This window comes from Meleagris gallopavo, chromosome 1, assembly GCF_000146605.3.
Source record: "Meleagris gallopavo isolate NT-WF06-2002-E0010 breed Aviagen turkey brand Nicholas breeding stock chromosome 1, Turkey_5.1, whole genome shotgun sequence".
Taxonomy (NCBI): Eukaryota; Metazoa; Chordata; class Aves; order Galliformes; family Phasianidae; genus Meleagris; species Meleagris gallopavo.
The window spans coordinates 19,259,679-19,277,090 of NC_015011.2; the positions used below are offsets into that span (position 1 = coordinate 19,259,679).

Consider the following 17,412-nt stretch of genomic DNA (forward strand, 5'->3'; position numbering starts at 1 on the left):
AAAAGCACAACACAGTAAAACCAGAATGGAAATTTTCTTCTCCTTTCACAAATGCTGTGGGTGTCTTTTACGCAAAAATGAAATACTTGAACATGATGGTACAATTTAGTGCAATACAGAGAGCATCTCTGATTCATATCTGTTTTGGCAAAGAGCCTAAGTAAAATACACTTACACAATGTACAAACAGTTAGGGATTTTCCTATTTCTCTAGGGTTTTCCCCACTTGCGATATTACTCAACTGTAGCTAGAGGTTATCTCAACAGACACCACCAATATGCATCATTCTGAATAGGAGGTGTGGTGCTAATTTTTTTAGCTAACACAGCAACTTCTCAATCAAATACAACTGTAATAGCACTCTTTGCTTTTAAAGACTAGAGCAGAAAGTAAGACTGGCAGAGGAAGATTTAGATTTGAGGGCTCAAGGAGTTCTTTCATGAAATAAAATTGCTGAGGAAAAGAAACAAAGACCTATTTCCCACTCTTCCCTGAATGATCTGTCAACACAGGAAAGAGTCTGGGGTAAATTTTGTTTCCTAATCTGTTCACTAACTCTGCTATACCTGGTTCATAGAAGAGCTTATGGCAGATCTTCCACAATTCCAAAAAGAGCGGTAAGATACCTGAAAATGCTTTAAAATGTATTTTGAACATAATTTGGGCCAGGCTGTCAGACATTCAACATTCAGTCTTTCAAGATGTCTGCATTAATATCAGGGAAAGTAAAGTGACTCTTCTGAGAGATTCTCAGTGGCAAATCTATTACCTACACTCCTACCTAAAGCCAAATTATCAGAGAGAAGAGGAAAAGGAACATGACCATTTTATGAAGTTTCCCTCTATTCCAGTAATTTCTATTCCTTAATTGCCATAAAAAACAAGCATGAGGCTGTATGTAGTCTTACAGAACAGGGTCTTGCAAAAACTGGAGCTCAAGTTGAAAGCAAAAAGCTCATAAGGTTGATGAATTCAAACAAGTTCTTTTTGATTTCCAATCAAGAGATGTTGCTCTACACAAATTCATCTTATTCTATGCAGAATTAGAAGGGATATTACAGACCACTGGATCTAGTCCCTTGATAACCACAAGTCATCTAATCCTTTTCAAAAACTTTTAAAATCAAATTTTGGCCTGTACTGCTCCAATGCTAAGGCTTTTCTAGAAGCTCTGTTGCTCCAGAAGCAACAAAATTTTTATTTTCTAAGGTAAATACAATAATGATTAGTTTGCATTGATTTCTGATTGTGTTTGTTGGCTTTTCATTTAAATAGATGGTTTTCATCCTGGAATTTACTTTCCACTTATCTGCAGTCAGTAATTTAACTTTTCTCAGATTTTGTTTTGCTAGGCTATGAGAGCCAAGCTCTTTTATCCTCCTCTAATAAAATAGCTTTTCCTTCTTTTTATGTCTATGTGAACACATCTTTCCTGAGATCAGACAGTTGGGCTAGATGACCTTTGAAGAATTATTCTATTCTATTCTATTCTATTCTATTCTATTCTATTCTGTTCTGTTCTGTTCTGTTCTGTTCTACTTTATTCCTAAAGGGGTGAGCAGAGCTGTGTATAGTTCTGGGAAGAGTTTTCCACAAGGGTTTATTTGATGCCTTGTAAAGTTGTAATATTCATTGTCTCAGCCATGTTGTACCAGTGGCTATCCTGCAATATAGAAAGAGATCTATTTACCACTTCCCATGTAAGCAATCCACCGCCAGCCTTTCCTTTTTCCATCTGCTTTTCCCATTCAGTTTGTGGAGGAAAGAGCCTACAGATGCTGGATTTTTAAAAGTTCTAAATGATTTGTCAAGATCTGTAATGAAAAACCTGAAAACGCTAATGCGATTTCAGACACTTTCATGAGGAAAAAGGTCTTTGAGGGGTGGACAACCCCTGGATAAAAAAAGAGAAAATTAAGACCTGTATCATGATCTTAGACTTTCAACGCATTACAGTAATTTCTTACCAAAATGTTCATATCCAAATCATCCAGGGAAAACTTTGTGGACAGAAACAACTGCATATATTGTAGCATTTCCCAGAGCTGTTTTCATACATGAAGGCATTTTACATATCCTTCATGATGATGAGAACTGAAACCTTGCGGAATTTTTCTCACGCTATTTTACTTCATTTAAGACAGGTAAAAATCATCCCTGTATTATCTAACCAAATGTAGGAAACAGAATCCTTTACAGTAAGAGAAAGCATAACATAATGATTCCTGTGCCACTAAACAAAATCTTAATTACATCAAGGCCGCGTACTTATGCAAAGGAGTATGTTACTTAATGAGTGAAAATGAAAAATAATTTACCTACAGAACACACTTAGCAATTGAATCAATTATAATATTTACTGAGAACTAGAGGAATTATAAAAATTAATATACATAATATGAACATTTAGAACTGCTATGGATTTGGTTAGTTCTACTGATGCATTGTCCCCAAGAGACCTTTTCTCTAAAGGAGCATCTGTGTTTGTTTTGATGTCATCTGTAATTACTTTCATTGCCAAGGTAAAACTATCTTTCCGGCAAACCACAAGGTTGTTCTTCAACTTTTACTGACAGTGTGGTAATCAGATACACATGAATGGCATATAATGGGAGCAGCTATAGAATCACTGAAGAAAATTGAACTGATGTCCAAGCAGAAAAGAAATAGGCATTAGAACTTACAGCAAAGCACTATTTTTGACTACTTTGCACTACTACTTCTACAAGAGCATCTGATTGATGGATTTTATTATAGAATGCTAAAAACAAAGCATTTCTGAGTCACAAGTATGTATCATCCAGCTCTGAGCAGAAATTACTCTCTTTACATGTATTCCAGACTGAACAAGCCAATCACATTAATGTAGTGTAGAAACTGAGAGGATAAGCACAGCTGAAAAGTAGGATATTAAGCTCAGGACCAGGGCTAATGAGGCCACACACCTTTTGGTAAGAGTTGTTCCATGTCCAATAGCACAACTTCTTGCCTGTGTTAATGCTATGTTCATATTTCCCTGTTCATTTAGCTGACAATGAACAAACAGAAAAAAGAATATTGGGTTTACTGAAGATTACTGGATAATTCTCAGTAAAGCTTCAGTGATGCAAACGCATGGACTCTGTCCTCCGCAACGTAGTGTTTGTCAAAACTGAAAGTCAATGTTTTCCTTACAGTCTAGGAGTATTTTGATAATGTAATATGACTAACACAAGTTCTCCAGGACTCTTAGATTTTTGTTTACTTGCTACTGTTCAAGTACAACAGAAATTCGTGTCAAGACAGCATATGCTTCCTCAAGCATTGTACAGATGTAGAGGAATCCCATTCCTATATATGCCACATGGATGGCATGCAGCAAATAACTTCCACTGACCTTTAGCTGTCTCCCTTTTGCAGGACAGAACAAGCGGAAGAATTTAGCAGCACAGTAATTGTATCTCTGGGAACTCCTTGCAGAACCATGCTTTCATCCTATAACTGAATGTCCAGTCAAAACAACCATATATTGAGGTCTCACAACTGGGAAGAATATTCCCAACTTGTACTTTGTTTAAGTGAACTGTGCATAAAAATCAGCCTGTGATACAAAAAGGACTTACAAAGAACACTTGCATTTAAAATTACTGTACCAAAGGGAGCTATGACAGTCTGAAATAAAAGCTGCCTGATCTATTGTGAGCTTCAGCTTCAGGACTGGAAACGGAATTTGCTTGGAGCAACAGCATGCTCTAACTTTTTTTTTTTTTTAAGAAATAAAATCCAAAAATAAATAAATAAATAAAGTCAATCATTTTGATGTCATGTTTCCTAAAACATTTAAACAAGTTGTTAACAAAACAGAATTGCATACAATAGACAAAGTAAAATTACAATGCACTTTGAATGCCATACTCTCAGCTGGTGTAAATCAGCACCATCCCATACACAGAGTGTCAAAAATTTCAGCCCACTCAGCTACTTGAAAGGACAACTAATCTACCAAATCAGCACTTCTAGTCTAACAATGAGACAGGGACAATCTAACACTGCAGTAATGGTTATTTCAGTGAATGACTGGATTTTGCATACAGAGGATGATAAAAAGGAAATTTTGGGCAGAACGAGTCTCTATAGGTCACCAAGTCCAGCCTCCTGCTAGAAGCAGTACTATGACCAATACCAGAACAAGTCAGACATGAATTTGACCATTTCTTGAAAAACTCAAGGATGTAGCTTCTACAACCTCTTCAAACATCTATTGGTGTTCAGTACTTTAAGGTTTGGATGGCATAATGATGTCTGTAGCCCAGAGGAGAGTACAAGAAGTTTAGAGCAAACCCCTCAGCAGCACAAACATCACTGAGAAGTGACTGGAACCAGTGGGTAGTGAGAGTGTCACAGGAAGGGAGGGAGGGAGGGAGGAAAACAACCAAGCAGTAACTGAAGATTATGGAAGGAAACCCTGTGGGCTGGATTTGCTCCTCCTGCTGCTGCTGGAGGCAGTGCCTATTTCTTTTGGAAGGTCTAAAGATTTTTCCTATTCCGGTCATTGTCTTTTCATGCATCACAGCGCTGTTCCTCAGCAAAAGAAGCAATATGTTACAGGCCTGGCTTTCCTGTGTGCTGACATTCACAGCAAGGTTCTTGCCATTCTGCTCTGGTCAGCTATTTTGCTTTTGCTTAGAGTCATTTCCAGGAGCAGAATACTGCCCTGCAGTGCACTGTGGCCTTTATAAATGATAAATGCCATCCTGCTCACATTCACCAACTACAGAGCACTACGGTTTTAGCTGCAAACCTTTGAAAATCACTAAAACTCTTTCCACACATTTTAATGAACTTTGATTCAGACTTAAATGTGGTAGAAACTATTTGTGTATAAAAACTTTATCTCCACCCATGAGAAAGGTGCCACTAACACAATTTCCAAGTAAGCAATTTCTCTTTGTGGATTTTGCATTACTATTGGTAGGGAAATGTAGCCATTTGCAAATTGAGATTAGGTCAGTTTTGTGGCCCAAATCTAAAAGAGGATTCAGGTACCTGAAACATCATTTAAGAAAGCTGTAGTAATCACAACCAAACATCACGATCTGTAATACCCTATTAATTGCTACCGAACCCTACAGGCACCTGCTTTTCTGATCTAAAAGCTCTCTGGATGCTTCAACCTTGGTTTTGTAGTTCATTATCAGAACTGAGGTGGAATGGCATCTACCTCACACCAAAACTCCTTGGGATAGCAGACACTCTCTTGTGAGACACCCATGTCTCCAGTGCAGGAGGTGGCTGGAGGAAATTTAACAGAAATCAAGTTAGCAAAGATCATGTGTAGCTTCTCTTCCAAAACAGAAGTGCTGGAGAAAATGATCAGAACAAGGGTATGTTCCAGCTGTTATACTGTGGCTGTTCAAATCCTGACCTCAAGAGGCAGCCAAGTTCAACACCTTCTGTAGCCTGAAGTTCTAACATTACACAAGTTTTCTTTTTGCAATGCTTCCCATAAATAAGTTTCCCAGACCTCCTATCAAATCACTGATACTGTATGAAATGAAAAATTGATGGTTTGAGAGAACAGGAAAGAGAGAGGGTAATTTTTAAAATTGAGTGCTTTCAACATTCAATTGCAAGATCTGTTTCTTACTTCATTTCCAATTTCACCAGGAAAACAAAACAGAAAGAAAACCTGAAACTTTGGAGGAGTGGAACTCAGAAGCTACTCTGAAGAGAGCAAGCCAAATTATGGCTCCTAACTGAAGAGAGGGGATTCCTAATCTGAGGTGTGGGTTCCAGAGACTGGAGTTAAGATTAAGCTGGTGCTTAACTTTTAACTTTGGCTTACATGGGACATCATGACACTGAACATTCAGGTTTCTCATATTGTCTTAGCAGATATTTAATGCTTTCTCACAATCTCCACTTGGCCTGCATTTAATCACCTAGAACTACAGAAAATGAGCTGGATTACAGAATGTGTGAAAGTTCAACAGACACTATCCTAAATTTTTGGGTGTAGAAAAGAGGGCATTCTTAAAAATGAGCTTGCTAATCCCTTTCCATTTCTGCCAGTGTGGATCACAAAATCATATCAAAGCTTAGAACAAGAAAGAAAACTTGTCAATAATTTCCTATAAAAGTTTCAAGACTTTAAAAGTCACATATCAGGTCTGAGACGCATCAAAGCCATGGAGAAAAACCTGCTTCTGTTGGTTGCAAGTTCCACAAATATGGTGTTTTTCACTCTTGTCCTTAGACAAAGAAAAATTTGAAACTGAAATAAACTTAGGAGTACCTCTGATTACAGTTCTTCCTGGTAAAGAAAAAAAAATTATTGTTGATTTTGTTTTATTCTAGCCCTAGCTTGTTATGTTGTTGTGTAAGAAGATAAGGTCATGTAAATGATCCCTCAGGCCATGCTAGAAGCAGCAGTAGTTTAGTTTCAGATGGCAATCCTAAGAGGTCCACATTCCTCCTTGGTGCCATATTATCAGTTAGCTAAACACTTCCATTACAGAGTTCATGATAAAGATATCTGACTAGCTCTATTGTGCTTGCTTGAGTTACAGAAACACTCTAACCATAGCAGAGAAAGGAAAGTTGTCTTAGAGTATGTAGATGAAAACCTTTTTGCTGTTGTACACTTGAAGATTTTGGAGAGAGATGACTTATTCTCTAAAGAGTAACTTACATTTTTATGGCACCTGAAAGTCTTAATCCACATCAAAAAATTCATACCAGATTCCCTGCATGTATTGCCAGGAGTAACAAAAGCCAAAGCAATTTTCCCGTGAAAGCATTAGCTGTGTTGAAAAACCCTAAAGAAAATATCTATAATGGGCATTTCAGTTGAAATATCTGCAATTTGAGATAATTAACAAAGGAATGAAAATGGAAATTCTAAGGAAGAATGAATCATATAAAAAACTTTTTAAAATAATAATCACTTAAAAAGTCATTACCTAGTCTATTTCACTTTTATATAGTTAACTCAATCTGGGGAGAAGAGGTTTAAAAAAAAAAAGACAACTAAGGAATAATAATCTAGCTCAACTTTATCTTGTGAATCAGTAGTTGCTAAAGTTAGCACAGGTCCAATTAAAGGTGGCAGAGGTCCAAAAGAAATGGTTCCAAAGAGGAAGGATTCCACCAGCTTTACAACAGCAGCATTGTTTCACTTGACTCTCCTGATCATGCAGTTGTCCCTAGAGGCAGCAATGATTCCTGGGCATGGTCTTAGCTTAGTGAACACACCAATGTTCAGTACCTTCCTATGTTTCTTCACCCTACATCTCATTTTTAATGATAGCTTTTACTCACTAAAAACGACCTATACCACACATTTTCCTAAAAAGTGTATGCTTACTTTTTCTCCAAGGTGGATGAGAAAATAAGTTACAGAAGCAGACTAGATGCTAACACAGATGTAACCAAGATCTAAAACAATATTCTATATCCTATGTAGCCTGATCTAGTATTAGATATGGAGGTCCATGCATGCAGCACGGGGGCTGGAGCTTGCTGATCCTTGAGGTCCCTTCCAACCCAAGCCATTCTATGATTCTATGATTCTGTGATATCCTACAGAAAAATAATATATGAAAATCAAAGGGCCAAAATTAAAAGAGCATACACTGCTGATCAAAATTCAGTATTAAGCTAGACGCTCCAGTGAGAACTGCTAAAATTAAAAAATAATAATAATTTTTAAAAAGTAGAAGAAGGAAAATCATTATACAAAGATATTAATATCTTAAAAGAAATTGAGAAATCTGTCATTACCATCACAGAAGGAAGAACAGCAGGTCAGCAAGATGAGGAAGTGGGAAAAAGATCAGGAAGTTTTCATATATAGGAATGAAAGGGAAAAACAAAATTAGAGACAGTTTTAATAAATTCTATTTCCTCAATGTTTTCCAAGAAAAGACAATGAATGCACATCTAGTATTGTACAGTGGTGTTTATATGATTCATACTTTCTGAAAATATGTAGGCAAGTAGAGACAACTTCAAGACAATCAGTTTTCCAGAAGGTATTGAAACTTACCACACATATTCAAAGTAACTAATCTGAAACACTTTCCTGCAGGAGAAAGAGCCGCTGATCATTAGCTAAGTGAAACTTAAACTTTGTTCATTTTTGCACAGACACTTCCTGAGTGAAATTGAGAGTCCCATATTTTGCATACTGAAAGGACTTCACGTATAATACAAGAAAACAGGTCTTTGGCTCTGTTGACTGTTTCAAAGCAGTAAGTTAATTATGAATTGAATATGACTGTCTTTAGATCCCCCAAAAGACAAAATACATAAAGGTAGAATGGAATGGTTAGAAAAGAATTCAAGATGCCATCTGCTCAGTACTTCTGCTTTAGGAAGAATGACCTTTATCTGAGAGATATTTGCCTAGCATGTGTGGAGATCTCTACAAGCTCCATAGGCAATCTATTAGAGTTCTCAGCATTATTAGCCACTGTAACTTCCCAGATCATTCACAACTTCACAAAATCCAAGCCCAGCGAAATCAGATAGCTGAAGGCAGAGCCAGCGATATGATGAGCCAGCTGAGTATACCTGAATTTACTGGATCTGTGATCATTCCTACGCAAGTAGTTCAGAGCTACTCTGGAACCTTCTCTGGCACATGCTACTGTTTAGGAAGATTTTCTGGTTTGTGTTTTATCTAAACTTTTAAGAAGACAAACAACTGTACTGTCCTTCAAAAACCATCCAATAAATATTATCAAAATTGAAGGATAAAAGTTTTACAAATAAATAAATTTTCTTGAAAGTAGAAAAGTGCTATAAAAACATTTACAACGATGATTAAATGACTGGAGAACTTATCCTATAAGGAAACACTGAAGGAGTTAGTTGGAGAAAAGAAGTCTCAGAAGTGACATTTTCATAGTTTCCCAGTACTTAAAGGATGGCTATAAAGAGGACAGAGGCTCTTTCCTCACAAGAAGCCACATGGAGAAGCCAAAGGACAACAGGTATAAGTTTTATGGGGAAAGGTTTATTCTTTATATAAGAAAGAAATTTTTCACAGGGAGAACGAATCATTACAACAGCCTACTCAGGAACAGGATGGAGTCCTCAGCATTGGAAGTTTTCAAGATGAAATTAGACAGGGTACTAGAATCTCATTCAGGCTCCATTGCTCAAAAAAGTTGGATCTGGGTTGGCTGTTTTATAGCTCTATGATTGATCTGTGCTGATGTATAAAACGAGGCATCTCTTCTGGGGATGATGGTAACATGACACAAACAACTTCAAATGTGGGTTCCTGGTTTTTACAGGAATTCATGGTTCTCAAAATGATTTTCAATCAGTAATAAAAAACTTTGACCTCCTTCCCTTGGTCCAAGCTACCTACCTATTTGGGAGCTTCTCAATGCTGGGGAAAACACCAAAAAGCCAGGATACTATCAAAAACTATCTTAAGAAAGTAATTATTTAAAACTGCTTCTTAGTTCTTCTCATTTTGGATCACTCCTGATTCTCTCACCAGCACAGGCATTTTGTAAAGAGTAATAGAACAAAACTGTATAACTCAACATGACAAAGTAATAGGTATAGTACTGCCAGCTCCAGCAAATTTACAAATTAAGCCAATTCTTGACTTCACTGCAAGAAATCCAGCGAGGTCACACCACCTTGTCTAGAACAAGTTCCTACCTATCTCTGCAAAATTTGTCCTGCCTAAATTATCTGCTTCCTTGGAGATATTTAAAAGTCAGATGGACAATGTCCTGGCAATCTCCTTTCAGTGTCAGAGGGGTTGGACAAGATGACCTCTAGAAGTCCCTTCCAACTTCAACCATCCGTGATTTTATGATTAGAAGTCACAATTCAGGCTGAATTACAAGTAGCAGTGCCTTGTACTTGAAGTTCAGGACACCTTGTCAGGTCCCGTTAGAAAATCAGCTAGTTGTGTCCCAGACTTTCACGACTGTCTTTGCTTTTGCTTTAGTGCCTTTGCTTTTGCTACTCCAGCAGCTCATCTCCTTCCAGACCTTGTAACCTTTTCCCAGAGTTCTTGAGGAAGGAGAAGTGAGAAAGAAAAAAATAAGAGCTACTGTTACATTTTTTGCAAGTTTTGAACTGCAGACCTTTCTTCACCTCTCCTGAAAGAAGTGGTAATAGATCCTCTATGAGGAATATTTGAGAGTTTAAGTCTCTATTCGTATGTGAATCTGACTCTCTTGTAGGGGTGAGGAAATAGGATGATAACCAATGGCACAGGAAATAGCAGGAAACATGAAAGCCAGTAGATCCCTGACATTGTTAAGCTATTTTTGATACTGCAAAACACAGACCACAAGTCACATAAACTTGCTAAACAGCAGCTCTCCTGACTACAAGCAGAGCAGGCAAGAAAATGGGTTAATATCACTCTAATACAGTGATTCGAGAGCTGCTTCAGTATGAATGCTTTTACTAATGAAAACTTAATATTTAATTATAGTATTCAAGGCAGCGAATTTAAAAAATGTAATTAAGACACATCACACAGGAAAGTCAGCACTATTTTGCACTTGTAAAAACTGGAGAGGTAAAATTACTTGTCTAGGCCCACACAAATAAGTCAATAACAGGCAGGGATGTAAAACCCAGGCTTTCCATTAACGATGTACTCTCATGGGTTGCACTGCACAACAGCAGATTTTAGCAGAGGATATGTTTCATATTTTTTACGTGTCCTTCAGTCACTGGGTATACCTTTGCACACAAAAACACCTGTGGCGATTCTTCCATTCTTGTGTCTTCATGCTGATATATCTCAGTCCAAGAAACCTAGATACTAGATACTCATATATGATGGTGAGAGTCTTAAGATTACTTTTAAAATACAAATTGCTTACCTTGGCAAAAAATAATGAATGTCAACTTACGTCAGCTGAGTTAGTAGCCTGAGAGCTGTATTACACCATTGGTTTTGCAGTATGTAGTATTCAGTCAGAACAGTCTGATCCATTATATAAATATCCAGACAAGAAACACTACATATTTTCACTATGAGTAGCATGAACGGGCAACAACTATATCAAAAATTTATTGCCAATAACCTTTATAGTTGCAGGAAAATCCCACATTCCGTTTCTTCATTCATTTCTTCTTTTTTGTGAACTTTGGAAATGCTGCTACATTTAAAGGCAGACAATACACATATTATTTCATAGTTTTCTGGAAAGTTTTTTTTTAAAATGTAGTGCTCATGATCTTTACCAGCTGTTGAGTCAAATTTGGCATAAGCTAGTTCCTTTGTGTACAGCCAGCAAACAGTGTGGATTGTAAAGCAAGTAGAACACAAACACAGTATCAATTTCAGGCTGGGATTCCCCTGTGCTTTTGCAGGGAATCCTAGTTGATAGTCGTATTTGCTTTTGGGTGAGGTCTGAAGACCAAGTTCATGGTAGTTAACTTTTGAATACCAGAATATAATGCAAACTTTAAAGACAAGCCATTAAAATAAGGAAGAAGAAAAAAAATCACAATACATAATAAAAATTTGTATGTTCCTTTGCCATCATTCAACCACAATTGTATATTTTCATGCTTGCATAATACTTGCATAAATGTGAAGTGATCTTTTGTTTTCTCTTTCCTATAGTGGATAAAGTAATTTGTGCTATAGCAATAGTACCTGGATATTGTATAAGGCAGTGCAAAAATGCCTTACTGAATGTTCCTAGTAAGCTAAGAATGATTCGTTAAGTTGCAGTAGGATTCAAAATCTAAACAGTTGAGTGTAAAGGTTTTATTTACCTCAAAACAGTTAAGTCGCTATTTTCCTCCTAAGTGTAACCGATGCCTTACTTTGCTAATGAGTATCCAAGGAGGTCAAAATTGCTTATAAATACTGTCACTGTGAGACACTGTCACTCTGAAGTCTAGTCTGCTGATCAAACTCAACATCTTTAGCTCCTGAACTTGCCCAAAATCCCTCTGACAATACCCACAGTTTGAAAAATGCAGAAAAAATGAAAAAGCTTTCTGTTTCCCTATTGCTTTACGGGGAACCATACAACTGCAAGGCTGACTCTGCAGAAGAGAAAATCATTATGCAGACTTATGGGAAGATCTTGTAAAGGACAAAAAAGTCTATAATGGACGTTTATAACAGAAACTGAAAGCATCTTATACTTTTTAAATTACAATTTCTTATTATCTCATTAAGTAAATTGCTAGTGAAGTTAATTCAATTAACTACAATTAATTCTCTACCTTAAAACCTGTGTGCTATAGCAGTAGACAACAGGCATGTACTGGACATCCGTTGAAAGATTAACTGTAACCCCTGGCTGGTGCTCTGACAAAGCCCATTTAGTTGTGAATTACAGGGAAGATAAACCGCAGCTTTTTACAGTAACTCAGGTAGGAATAAGATTGAAGCCATGGAATTGTAATGGTTTATGTAGAAAAACTGATGTTAGTTTCAATGGAAGAGGGAGTTTTCTGTAACATCCAGTCACGAGACTCTTGAGTTCAAAATGCTCAAAACGCTTTGCACTGGATTGCAAATGCTAAGCTGGCAGTAATTTGTCCTGTTGAGATCATTATTGTTTCCAGTAAGAAAACATTTTTGTCTTAAAAAGTCATTAATGCATTCAAGATTCTACTGAATACAACTAGCGGAAACATAACATACAGGACATGAACCGAACTCTATCTTTTAACATCACAAATGGTGTTTATATTTGATTCTGTTACACCACTGGAAAGAATGTATTTTCCTTGTAAATTAGAAAAAAAAGAAAAAGCATTCTCATTTATCCAACCTTCAGCACTGGAAAAGTTGCAAGACAATAACTGGAAGGCAAAGAAAGGATCCTTTCTTTATGTCAACATCTTAGGCAGCTAGTGAATCAGCCTTCCTAAAATAGATACCTAAGATACGACAGAGAAGGATGTCTTCCAAGGGCCCTGGAATAAAAGTTATTATTTTTCACATTCTGAGACTTAGAGCAAACCATTCTCTAGAGAAATAAATTAGAAAGTTAGAGAGGATCTTTTTTAAATACTCATTGTTGCAACCATGGAGAATAAATTCTTTTAAATGCATGCACTTTTACATTCAAAAGTACATAATGTGCTGGAAATTATAATTTGCTGGAAAGTGCTCAGGTACATCCAGAAATGAACCTCTGATGGATCTCTACATCTAAATGAATCTCTACATTTTGTTATTTTTAAAAACAATATCTAAATGTGGTGAGATTGCACAAAATTTAAATTCAGGAATATAAAGCAGTATTTGAAATAGTTTATTTCCTCTCAACTCCAGTGTTTTATAAGCATTTTCACTCCATATACATCCTAGCATACACATATAAAATACAGAATTAATTGCTGTATCATGCTGACAATATCTAGCTAGTACTATCATATTTAGACAACGCTTTGTATGTCCCAAGGACTGCAGAGTACTGTGATATTTTCAAGCAGAACTCAATATTCAGCCAAATTCTTTTATGCTATTAATTCTGCTTTTCCACAGAAACTTCATAGTTATCCTGGCCTATTCAGACTGAAAATATCAGATAGCCTGTTATTTATACCCCATTATTTTATTTTCTGTTATGTCTTTCTGTATACGGTATTCTTGAACTTTCAGACAGCCAACTGAAGCAGAATGTCCCCATAGTGCCCCTTTGTGGAGATATTTGGAACATTCAGAATTCAAAGCTTTTGAAGTGATGGTATAATCCACACTCCAATTTTGTACACATACATAAGTCATTAAATGCAATAGTCCAGTCATATTCATTCCACAAAATGAAAAACAGCTTTTTACTGTTTCTTAAGTTTAATCCATTTATTCACAGGAAAACCCATGTTTCCTCTATTCCTAACATAATTAGCAATTTCTGCAACTTCCCATCCCTCCTCCTGTCACCTCTTTGACACCACTGCTGTTGTAAAAATCATATTTCCAAAGTAAATAATAAAAATTAGATCTGTTTTATTACTGCCTTCCAAACACAAAAGTCAATTTTTTAAAGGTAATAACAACAACAAAAGCTGGAAAGAGAGCAATTTCTTATTTTCTCATAATAGTCATCATTGTCACTTCGGATACTTAATGCAGAATGACAGGAATATAAAGTGAATAGTCAGGACAGCTCAAATATTTTTTGATTTTTCCTTTATTGCTTTGTTTACAATTATTATATCGGCATACAACTATTATATTAAGAGATAGCAAAGAACAAGTAAGAGGTTACCTGAGAACATGAAAGTCCACATTCTTCAATCCTGGGAATAATATCACAATCATAATTCCAAAATAGAATTATAAGAAGCATCAGAATATGAATACTTATCATCCTAAACTGAAAACAAAACAAAACAATACAAAACAAAAAAGAAGAAGGGAAAAATTAAAAGAAAAACCTCAGAAGAAATCTTCCACTCTGACAATTCTCTCTCTCAAGCCAAAACTTCAGCATGAATTTTAGTCCCTCCCACAGCACCTTTCAACTCCTCCCACTAAAGTTTCCGAAGACAGAGAATTGCTAGTCGTGGGAAATATAAGGCATGCTCAGTCCACTTATTGTGTGCCTTAGTGAAAAATGGGAAACTTGAATTTCTGACAGTTGCAGTAAAAGCCTTTTTCTTTTGGACTTCACCATGTCAGATTTGAATGAGGTTTAGTGCGTTTCTTTTCTGTAATTCTGTATATTTATGGGAATTTTGTTTCTAGCAGGCAGCTTCACTGAAATCAAAATGCATTATTATGTCTACTTCTTCTCTTGGTTTTCTAATGCACCAAAAATAAAAATGTATTTTTTAAAAAAAGAACAGTTGTGTTGGAATAAGTAGCCTTGGAAGACTGATTTCTTGCTTCTCATGAGGAAGAAAAACAGCTTCTTTTATCCTAGGAATCTGTGTCTTGGATTTATTTTGCATATTATATAATTGCATCAACAGAAGCCTCTTGTCCTATAGCCTACCTCCAGTTTTTGGATTTTCATCACATTTGGGAAGTAGGCTTTGCTGAAGAAGCTGAACATCACCAGCTCTGAAAGCTGTGTATGAGAGAGCTACAACACCTCAATAATACATGGCTTAGGAATGCATTTCTTGGTGCTGTCCTACAAAGTATCAACCACAGGGAATGTGTATTCCATAAAACACACTTTCTGGTTCATATGGAGGATACATGGTAAGTTATGCCTGTAGGTGGAATAGAGAAGTATTACTTCACAGAGGGCTTACAACTTAGAGATTTCTTCCAGCGAGACAGTGCTAGAACCCACACCTTCCACACTCTAATTAAAACTTTTACATTAATTGTTATTTTATTATTGGTATTTTTGTTATGTAGGAGATGCAAAATTAACTCCATATGATAGGATGAAGCTTTGCCAATAATTCTTTTGGTTAGAGATTACGTCTACTCTGCCAATGTATCGACTGTGTTTATATTTCAGTACTTTACATACTGTCTCATGAGTCCAGTTTGTCAATTTTCCATTTATTTTATTTTGTTTATTATTTTTTTAAGACAAAAAGTGGTAACAGTCACATTACTGCACAAATTGTCATTAAATTATTTTGGCTAAAAAATAACAAGGAAATGTCATCACTTGTAAATGTAAAAAATGCACTTCGTCAAAGATCCACACAGTCTACTCTCCCGTGACAAGCAAGATCCATACTTGGACAAAATAAGAAAGTAATCAAATATAATATGCTACTTTTATGAATATTTTTAGCATAAATACTTCCAAGTTCCAGTGATCCATAGCATATGAATTTCCTGAACTGAAAGCCATGTCTACGTCACTATTTTTAATAGCTATTTCTGGACCTTTCTTACATGAATTTGTACAACAACATCTGTAATAACATTTGTACAAATGGCATCTATTTATCCTTCTAGTTTTCAAAACATCCTGTGGCAATGAGTTACACTATTAAACTATGTTTACTTGCTTTGTTTTGAGTTTAAGCTGCTTCTAAATAGGTCAGTAGGGGTTTTTTTTATTGTTTTTGCATTGAGAATTGCCTTATTATTATTAATATTAATTTTAAGGTTAAGAATATACCTCTTTATTTTCATTATTAGCTTTCGTAAGATGGAGGTCCTGCATAGGACTGTTCAGGAGTGAGCAGCTCAAAGACCATTAATACAATAGCTCAGTAATGCTGACTGAATCATCAGTGGCATGATTTGCCTCCAACGAAAAGGCATTGTGCCTCTCCCTTGGTGTATCACATTTACCAGTATATTTACTGCAGAAAAGCCAGTTGAGCATACACCACTGTTAGTCATTTTGCAATTTCAGCTTCAATTGCAATTTATGGGACCCCATAGGACGCTGATTCTAAGACATTTCCACCAGCTTACTCTTGAGTATGGTTCCCTATAATGAACTCTACTGCAAGCAAGTACTTCATGTTTTATTGTGCCAATAGATGCCTTAAGCATAGGGTGTCCTTTCACATCTCCATTTCTCGTCAGCTCTGTAGACTTCTTATGGGTCTTCCTTCTCATCTTTGGTTAAAAAAGGATGGTATTTTACCTTTCTTAAAACTACTCATTCATTAAAATCTGCTAAATGATGTCTCACTGGAGGAGTTTTGGGAGATATCTTAAATATGTTCTCTTCTGAGCTTTCACTATATTACTTTAAAACAAGATCTATCAGTCTGGAAAGTTTCTACCCTTAAAGTTGCTCCTTTTAATGTCCTTTCCGACACTTGTTCATTTTAGATAGTTCCACCCTTTCAGCTGTTCCTTTTAAGTTCCTTTTGAATGCTTGTTCATTTTATATAGTTACCTTCTATTCATACTTTAGCGTTGCAAATTTTTTGGATATTGAACTTGTGCCACTATTGAAGAGTAGCTTTTTAAGAGGCTGCTTAAAAATGCACCAAGAGTTCTTTTCTTCCTATGGGGTCTATGATTACTTGCTCTAATCAATAGTCATTTAAAGCGTTTAAGTCATTTATAGTGTTTATACCGATTAAGTTTCCGGATCAAGCCCTGGGGTAACACTCCTCCATTCCCATAGAAGTGACTGATGTCATTCACTATTATTACATTTTCTCCTCTCTCACTCTTCTCTGATGTTTCTTAGCACATTTCTGTCACTAGGCGAACACGCTGGTCAGTAGCACTGCTTTAACAGTATGCTCTTTCAGTCCTGAAAGTTTCTGCAACAGTAGCTACTAGGTTCAGTGAGTTGTTAATAACCTTGTTGTTTTATACTTTATTTGACAAACTTTTAAAATTATGTCTCAGCCAGCGCAATTTATATTTCCATTCTTGTATAATTCGTATCCTGGTATCTCAAGTTTGTACATGGAGTATTATCTGGAAACAAAAGTTAGGACAGGCATATCACTAGATATACCCAAGTAGTTAGATATTGTGACTTCTTTTGTAGGAGTTTAAGTGCAGAAATCTACATAAATTT

General features: G+C 36.2%; 1 protein-coding gene across 2 annotated transcripts in view; it reads right to left on the reverse strand.

The window, feature by feature from the left end:
- The window catches only part of IL17REL (interleukin 17 receptor E like), a 42,769-nt gene extending 28,363 nt beyond the window's left edge, over positions 1–14,406 (reverse strand). For both annotated transcript variants that reach the window (XM_010729093.3, XM_010729086.3), the window contains exon 1: positions 14,212–14,406. In XM_010729093.3, coding sequence (XP_010727395.1) covers positions 14,212–14,313 — 102 coding nt within the window. In that variant the 5' untranslated portion in view covers positions 14,314–14,406. The remainder of the gene's footprint in view (positions 1–14,211) is intronic.
- Positions 14,407–17,412: the final 3,006 nt, after the last annotated feature.